At 42.4% G+C, this 9375-nt stretch overlaps 1 protein-coding gene across 2 annotated transcripts; it reads left to right on the plus strand.

Moving 5' to 3' along the window:
- Positions 1-4847: 4847 nt before the first annotated feature.
- On the plus strand, positions 4848-8238 carry RPS27L (ribosomal protein S27 like). Of its 2 annotated transcripts, none has more exons than XM_010809283.3 (4): positions 4848-4890; positions 5795-5899; positions 6831-6941; positions 8038-8238. In XM_010809283.3, the coding sequence occupies exons 2-4, from the start codon at positions 5881-5883 to the stop codon at positions 8064-8066; spliced, it is 159 nt and encodes a 52-aa protein (XP_010807585.2). In that variant the 5' UTR covers positions 4848-4890; positions 5795-5880; the 3' UTR covers positions 8067-8238.
- The last annotated feature ends 1137 nt before the right edge of the window (positions 8239-9375 follow it).

Raw genomic sequence — 9375 nt, forward strand, 5'->3', positions numbered from 1 at the left:
TCTTGTTAAAAGGTAGATTCTGACTCAGTAGGTCTGAATGGGACCTGAGAGTCTGCATTTCCAAAAAGTTCCTAGGTGACCCCAATGCTGCTGGTCCACAAAGTGGCAGAGATCTGCATGGCCATGACTCTAGGCCATCTCCCTTAAGATTCCCACATCCATCTCAAACATGGAACAGGAGGAGTCACAATCTGTCAGACCTAAAGGGTTCCACAGACAGGGACAGTGGACAGCTGTGCAGTGACCTGTTTAGACTTATGACTGAGAACCAGATGGTCCCCATCTGCAAAGCTTTCTACACTAAAAGGGGAGCATATCCCGGCAGGGGATCCTGGCAGATCACAGATGACTCACTCAAAAGGGGTCTAGAAATCAGAGGGCAAGAGAAGTCAACTGATACAGCCCAAAGTCAGCCTCCTGGGCACAGAGCAGGGTGAGGGATGGAGAGCAGACCCAGATAACAACATATCTGTATGTTACAGATAACCTGGCACAATCCCCAAGAATGAGGTGAAATGTTCTGCCAGGCCAGCTATCTCAGTCTGTGTGACTGCTGTAACAAAATACTGGGACTTCCCTGGTGGCCCAGTGGTTAAGACTCCATGCTTCCACTGCAGGGGGCACAGGTTTGATCCCTAGTCAGGAAACTAAGATCCTACATGACACAGGGTGCCAAAAAAAAGAAAGAAACAAAGAAAAGAATGAGGTGAAATGTTCTGCTAGGCCTGCTATCTTAGTCTGTTTGGGTGGCTATAACAAACTATTAATCCTCTAGACTGGCTAGCTTAAACACATTTATTTCTTCTAGTTCTGGAGGCTGGAAAGTCCAAGATCAAGGCATCAACAGATTTAGTGTCTAGCAAGAGCCTGCTTCTCAGTTTACAGATGGCATTCTTCTCACTGCGTCCTTGCTCGGTAGAAGTGGTGAGGGAGCTCTCTGGGGCGTCTTTTTTAGTGGTACTAATTCTATAATGGACCAGGGCCCTTTGGGGCCTTCCTGGAACAGACATCTCCCTCCGTATCCTCGGCCTGCTTGCCTCTTGTTTGTAGAAAACCTGTAGTCTCCAGGCCTCCCCTGAGTCACAAAAGCCTGGCTCAAGAATTAACTATTGAAAGGATGTGAATATGTAGTGACAAAAATAGCAGTTGGGCCAGGAGAATTGCTAAGAATTTAAATAGTAAATCAGCCATACAGCAGTCACAGAATTTTTAGTCCCTCCCTGAAGTACCTGGATAACTGTCTGATACACATTTCCTGCATTGTTTTACAGAAACTAAAACCCCCCACAAAAGGGAAGAAGTTAACTACCTGCTGACCATGAGGACTTAGCCCCCAAAGCCTGAGGACTGATAATGTTGACCTCTGTTGACAACAGCCTGTTACCTCACCAGCAACCACAATCCTTTGATTCACATACCCTGTCACTCCCCGCCCTCACCTTTAAAAATACTTCCCTGAAACCCATCGGGGAGTTCAGGTCTTTTGAGCAGGAGCCGCCTGTTCTCCTTCCTAGGCTGCACAGTAAACCTTTCTCTGTTCCCAACTCCAGCTTTTCAGTTTGTTTGGCCTCGCTGTGTTGGGCACACGATCTTAGGTTTGACAATTCCAACATGAGGGCTCCATCCTAATGACTTAATCACTTCCCAAAGGCCCCACCCTCCAATACCATCACATTAGGGATTAGGATTCAACATATGAATTTTATGGGGACATAAACATGATGGCTCCGACGATAAAGAATCCGCCTGCAATGCAGGAGAGCCAGGTTTGATCCCTGGGTTGGGAAGATCCCCTGGAGAGGGAAATGGCCCCCTACTTCAGTATTCTTGCCTGGAGAATTCCATGGACAGAGGAACCTGGCAGGCTATTTATTGTCCCTGGGGTAGCAGAGTCGGACACAACTGAGCAACTAATACTCACTTTCACACTATAGTGCTAGCCCTATGGGGGTGCCGCCTCAGTCAGAAATTAAATTGGTAGGAAAATTAAAGAAAATGATGTCAGAGCTTACATCTGAGACTCTTACCCCTTAGAGCTGGGAGCTTACCTGAAGTGTCAAACATCCTCATGAGTGGCAGATGGACTGCAACCCCAACAGCAGAGCTTTAAGGACAGTGCTTATGTCTCTGTTGGAGAACTGATGTGCAGAAAAGAGGTGGGTTTCAGAAGTCACTGCTGCTTTCAAGAATGTGTTGAGAATGAGCCACACGTGCTTTGCAACCTGCCCACAGGTGGACAAAAGAAAGAAGAGAAAAATAACGCTGTCTTGGTTAAAGTTTGATGACAATATGGATTTCCCTAAGCTTCTCCGAAAAATACTTAGAGGCAGTGGTAACAAAAGTTTACATTAGGGCCCCACCTCACACCCTGAATTTCTTAAAGCTGAGACTAAACTAAACCTCTTATTGTCTTTGTGGGAAAAGAAGAGTATAAGCCTGAGGAACTCCAGCCCAGGTGAAAGTGGGGAACCAATCTGTTTAGAACCGATTTTGGCCGGCTTGAAATTTAGCCTCAGTGGGTTGATTTGGTTTAAGGTGAACACCTGTGGGTTCTCCCAGCCTTTGAAGTTTGGAAAGAAGGAAGGGGCTGGAAGTAGCCTCACACTTCTAAGGTGAAGGGGGCTGGATGCTGAATGGAGGGTTCAGCAGCACCTTCTCAGACCTCACTAGAGAGAACAGCTGGAAAGTTCTCAGGCAGCATGCAGAATTTCAGCTGGCACTTCAGAGTCCTTTGGGAAGCCAGGCAGGAGTTCCTTGAGCAGGATCCTTGAGTAGGCTGCCAAGGCCAAGGGATCCTGCACCTTGCACCTGCCTACATGTCTCTTTATCTGTCATCAGTGCAAGGGCCTGGGGACATGTTAGGAGAAACTGAGCTTTGGACAAGCAGGCAGAGTCCAGATCTCCTTGACCTTGAGTTTTATTTCTCACACTGTTACAGTGTCTCAGAAGTGAAAGGGTTTTGACACTGTACTGGGCATCGGTTAAGAAGCTGAAACAATAACTAGGCCTGCTCATTAGACATTGTTCTGAGACCCACTACACACCAAGTGCCAAAAGGAATTCCAGGTTAGGGAGTTCCCCAGTGGTCTAGTGGTGAGGATTCCAGGCTTTCACTGCTGTGCTCCGTGTTCAACTCCTGACCAGGGGTTAACTGCGATTCTGCAAGCTGTGTGATGCAGCCACACACACCACCCCCCCCTTGCAAATTCCCAGGTTAATTAAAAACTTATAGATAAATGCTACAACAAAAGAATTAAAACTTAGGCAAATATTTAGCTGATTCTAAGGAAGGCTTAGGGGAGAGTCCTTTTCCAGCTCCTAGAGGAGCTGGAAATCCTCCACTCACCACCCTCTTACTCCATCTTCAAAGCCAACAACATGGCATCTCCCAGACTCTTCTTTCAGCACCACACCTCTCTCTGTCTTTCTCCTCCACGTTTAAGGGCCCTTGTTATGACACTAGGTCTACCCAGATAACCCAGGATAATTTTCCTAGCTTAAAGCCAGATAATTAGCAAACTTAATTCCACTTGCCATATAAACACAGGTCCTGGGGATTAAGAAGTCTTTGGGGCCATGATTCTTGCATACACAATTGTATTATTCCATACACGAATCTGTCTGAAACTATTTAACATTAATATTTTAAATATTAAGCATTTAAAAACCAGCCCTAATGTCTACCTTAGTCTATGGATGACATAAGATATATATTCACAGGATGAATGCTCTGCGCCTATTGAAAGTCATAATGTAGGAGAATATATAGTAACATGGAGTGACGTTCACTACACAGTAAGTTGTGTGTATGGGGATTCGTCTATAAAAGAACATGCACAAGATGATACCAATTATGTAAAACCAAATCCCAAAACAAACCTATATGCAAGTGAAAAATAAATGGGAGGATATAGGTCAAAATATTAACAATATTTATCTCTGGATGGTGATTTTAAATTTCTTTTGCTTTTCTCCATTTTCCAAAATAGACATTACATATGCATCATGTTTTCGAAGAGAAATAAAAGCTGATCGAGAACGTCTACCTAGGACAATTTTCTGATCAAGTATTTTTTAGCTTTTGACAACACTCGCTCAATCTACAGGATGGTGCTCTTCATCAAAAATATTTCAAGTCTGGCCATCGGTGACACTCACTGTTTTTTCAAGTCCGAGCTGTCCACTCTGGAAAATGTGACCCACGGAGGATAGGAAGGAGCCACACAATGAACTAAGCAGCAAATAGGTGCTTCTTAAAAACCTTTTCAAGGCCAAGCAAACCCAAAGCACAGCCACACCCCGCGAAGAATTTAATAACCAGTAATTTGGAACCGGATGCACAAGTAAAGGAGCCTCTTTCATAACCTCGCTGGCACGTGTTAATAGTGTTAATTAGTAATACTGTTTTTAATACATAAAAGAACATAGGCATCGCCCGTGTGCCTGCCAGCTGAGTGGCGGAGAGCGGAGAGTGTCTTGCCGGCGGGACCGCTGACAGGACCCAGCGTGCCCACCCTGGTCCGCTCCCGAAGCCTGAGGCGGCTTCCCAGACGAGAGTGAGCCGTCTGAGCTCGACCCTAAGCACCACTGGGCCCAGAGCAGAGACCTGAGGCCGGGGGCCCTAGCCCGGGAGCGCGTTAGAATCCTGGACTTTGCGGTGTCGGATGGGCGCGCGCCTCAGCACCTCCCCTCTCCCGGCACTCGCGGATCCCGGCCGGAGCCAGCCCCTACCACCGAGAGGTGCGCCTAGAGGGACGAGCCCGCCGCTTCGCTCCTCCCAGCCTCCAGTATCCCGGAAGTTGACGCCGCGCGCTTCGTCGCGTGCTGCTCGCTGGGGTTGTCGCCTTAGAGATCTGCACGGGCTGGGCTTGCGAAAGGATCAACATGCCTGTGAGTTGTTTACTTTCGGGCTTCGCGTTTGTGTCGGCCTTCTCTGTCGCCCGAGGGGCCCCGAGGACAGGCTAGATTCATGGCTCCGCTGGGCCCCGGGGCTCCCTGCAGAACGCCGCTCGGCGCCTCGGATGGCGCGGCTCTTTCGCGCGTGGCGGACTTGTTGGGACTTGCCCGAGCGGCGCGGCGAGCCGGGCCCTGCCAGGGCGTGGAACTGGAAGCCCGGCGCCGCCCTGGGCTGCGGTCTGGAGTTGCTGGTTGGCAGGGAACTGCTCCCTGCGTACCTTACTCAGCCCTCCTGGGTTTCGGTGGGCATCCGCGAGGCTATGATCGTTTACGTCTTCTTGCTTTCCTTTCTTTTTGTGGTTCTTGCCCCCCTCTGCTTCCTCTCGGAAGCGATTTTCTGCTTGTTTCCTTTTTAAAAACTGTCTTCGAAGTTGCCATACAAATTAACTCTATCAGGGACAGTCAAGCGTCAGCCACTTAAGAGTTCTTGTCAGATCAGATGTTGAACCCAGGGGGCAGAAATCACCTCGCTGTTGACATTCTCCGGGTCTACCTCAGCAATTTCTTGTCTCAGCGGGTCCACCAGGGTCAGGATCATTAGCACCACAGTTTTATTTTCTCTGGCGACTGTTATTAGTTAACCTTACCATCTGTTTCCGGATCGTTGTAAAGCCCCTTAACTGGGACTTAGAGAACTCAAGCATTATAAACAGTGTTGATGAAAGTTAACAGGCTTAGAAAACAAAAACTAAAGTGTTGTCTGTGCTGAGTATGACTGTTATTCCTATTTTTGCATGTATATTTTACATATGTTAAATCTGTCAGAGTTGTGGTATCATTCTAGTACTCATACTGTTGTTTGGTTTTTTTGTTTGTTTGTTTGTTTTAATTCAGTTAGCTAGAGATTTACTGCATCCTTCCTTGGACGAGGAAAAGAAAAAACATAAAAAGAAACGGCTGGTTCAAAGTCCAAATTCTTACTTCATGGATGTAAAATGTCCAGGTGAAATTTCAAACTTTAATTCCTTTCCTAAGGAAAATTTCTCTAAAGGACTACTTACAGAATTTCTGTAAGGACTGCTAATAATCTGTTGTGTACATTTAGATATTAGGACCCTCTGTTGGAGTAGAAGTGGGATTAAAGAATTGGAATGTCCTAGGGTTATTTGCATAATAAACCACTTCAGAAACATTTGGGTAGGGGGTTGTGAAGATGGGATTTCCACAAGGGACATGGCATTGAACTTATTAAGTCTTTAAGATGCTCAGATGGTAAGTTTTCTTTTTCATGGTTCAATGAAAAGTATATTGATTCTTCATTGTAAAGCTGTGGGATCCAGTATGGTGGCCATTAGGCACATGTAGCTAGTGAGCACTTGACATGTGGCTAGTCAGAATGGAAAAATTCTTTTTCATTCTTTTTTTTCTTGAGGTATAACTGACATAAAAGTAGTTTATGATGTCATGATTCCATATTTGTATATACTGGGAAATGATCACAATAAGTCTAATTAATACCCATCACCATACATAGTTACAGTTTTTTTTCTTGTGATAACTTTTCAGATATATTCTCTTAGTAGTAACTTTCAAATATTCAGTATGGTATTATTAACTGTAGTCACTACAGTAATTTGCTGTATCTTTAAAGTGTGAAATACACACCAGATTTTGAAGATATAGGGAAAAAAAGGCTTTGATTACACGTTGCAATGATATAATTTTGGAAATACAGACTTCCATAGATTATATTATTAATTTCATCTTAAAAAAAAAGAAACACTTATTTTTAATGTGGCTACTAGAAAAGTTTGTTACGGATGTGGTTGAACAGCACTGAAGTTCCTAATCTTTTACAAAGTCTCTACTAAAAGTACACTGAACAGGTGCTGTGTTTTCTTCTGCTTTTCACTTCTAACACTGCCCCTTTTTAGGTTGCTACAAGATTACCACGGTCTTCAGCCATGCTCAGACAGTAGTGCTTTGCGTAGGCTGTTCAACAGTGCTGTGCCAGCCAACAGGAGGAAAGGCCAGACTCACAGAAGGTAAATCATTTGGCATTTTCTAACCCAGGGATGAGATTTTATGATTTTAGAGTCTTTTTACAAAAATCAGTTTAAAAGAAATCATAGATTCGTAATTACCAAAATAATTTTTATCTTTCATTGTGTGCTCTTTTTAGTAAAGAGTACCCTTTTAAATTAGATAAGTTTGTACTCTTGACCTTGCAAAGAATTCCATAATCTGTTATTGGTCTTAGTTTAGAACATCTAATTTTGTTGTATTATATTTAGTCAATTTGCTTAACTTGGAATATTAGACATAATCAGAATGCAGTAAACGAATAAATACATGTAAATATTTTGTTTCCTATGTATTTGGTACATATAATTTAAGATAGTTTTTATCAATGCTAGCTAAGCAACAGATAACTATATTTAACATGTTAGAGGTTTGATTTCTATGAGCAACTCATGATTAAGACAGTCTCATTTTTAATTCTTTCACTTTTGTGCAGTGAGAAGAAATAATACATATGTATATAATTTTCCATAGTAGTACTTAGGGATTTACAATTCAATAATGATATTTAAAATTGGCTTGTGATATTTTTGGTAACATGGTAAATTCCATGTTATTCTCACTGGAAGAGTTATAAGTGAATTGGTAACAAATCCAAGATCTAGTTAGTATGACCTGGTGAGATCTAACTTTGAAGTCAGCACAATATTTAAGTGCAGTATTCTGCTTAAAAATGTACTTGCAAGATTGCCAAAACCTGCATATCATGCCATGATCTTAGAATTTGTGTCCACATGCTGACAGATGATTAAAAGGGTGCATATGTACTAGAGTTTTCCTAAAAGATCTGAGATGAACTCTAACGAAATTTATTTTATGGAGAAAAGAATTTAGAATAGTTCTTAAAAATTAAGTTTGCATCTTCTGACAGCTTGCATTAAAGTTTTAACTCATGGTCTTAAATGAATTTCATTATAACATTTGAGAGGACTTAATGATTATTTAATCTAAAATTTCTAAAAGCTAAGTTTTTATGTAAAAAGTACTTTTTATCCTTACAACTCTATACCAGAGATAGAACAGACTTGTGTTTAATATGCTCTTGTGATTCTTTTGCAGGCTGTTCATTTAGAAGGAAGCAACACTAATGATCCACACAACTTCTTGAATTTGTGTTCTATCGCAGAAAGCCTTATCAGTTCAGTAATTCCAGTTAATCTACCAAGATAATGTAATTACATTTAATTTTGTAAGGTATACAGCAACACTCTCCTATTTTGGTGTCAGTTTTTCAATAAAGTTTTGATTATGGGCAAATTACTTCTTTGCTTTTTTTAAAAGTATGTGTGAATATGCTCTACATTTATATATACTGTGTATGTGAGTTTGGTTTAAACATTTTTAAAAGCATATTCTGATTAGTTTGTGTCTCACTTCAGGAATAGAAACTCAATATTTATTTTATGTCATTTTTCAGATTACTCTGAAGGGGTTGTGCTGTGCTGTGCTTAGTTGCTCAGTCTTGTCCAACTCTTTTTCACCCCATGGACTGTAGCCCACCAGGCTCCTCTGTCCATGGCAATTCTCCAGGCAAGAATACTAGAGTGGTTTGCCATGCCCTCCTCCAGGGGATTTTCCCAATCCAGGGATGAAACCCAGGTCTCTGGCATTGCAGGCAGATTCTTTACCATCTGAGCCACCAGGGAAGCTTACAAATGGAAAGTTCATTATTTATTAATTCTAAATGTAGTTTGGTTTTGTAACTATGGAAACGTATAGAAGTACATATTTAATGCAGTAACAATCACAGTGTAATGCCTTGGATTTATGTGCCCATAACATACTGCATAATTTAGTACAGTAACTGTACCTGGCATCTGAGTTATACTTAATAGAAAGCTCTTCAGGGGCAGAAAATTTGAGAGGAGGAATCAAGAGTATTGTGATTTTTCCAGGATGTCCTGGCAGGGAGCAGTAGATGGTACTACGTTCTCTGGTCCAGACAAGTGAGCACTGGTGACTGCAAAACATGTTAAGTGGCTCTGTAATCTCATTGTCATTCTTATGGTTTATAAAGTGACCCTTGGGACTTAGGAAGTAGAGTATATCTCTCCCTTTGTAGCCCTTATATGACTGCCCGTTAGACTGGGAAGATAACTGTTTCTGTTTACCCGTTATCTTTAAGCCAGGCACTTAAGACAGGCATTTTCTACCAAGAGGTGTTCCTGTATATACACCCCTAATCCGAGAGACTGATCCATTAACAATACTGATTGTTATATCAGAGGAATGTTGCATGAGAACTGAAGAACTGTGGAAAGTTTGGGGTGTATTGTATGAGAAACAGATAACTCAGGGCTTCTCAAACTTTCTTGGTATATAGCCTTTTTAGTTTCAGTAATTTTTTTCATGGAGTTCCCTGGCCAAAAGAAATAGCTAATGGTTAAATTTATTAAG

The sequence above is a fragment of the Bos taurus genome, chromosome 10 (genome assembly GCF_002263795.3).
Source record: "Bos taurus isolate L1 Dominette 01449 registration number 42190680 breed Hereford chromosome 10, ARS-UCD2.0, whole genome shotgun sequence".
Lineage (NCBI taxonomy): Eukaryota > Metazoa > Chordata > Mammalia > Artiodactyla > Bovidae > Bos > Bos taurus.

Coding starts and splice junctions, on each gene's coding strand:
- RPS27L (XM_010809283.3), top strand. Junction 6,942..8,037: donor AAAGGCCAGACTCACAGAAG/GTAAATCATTTG, acceptor ATTCTTTTGCAG/GCTGTTCATTTAGAAGGAAG.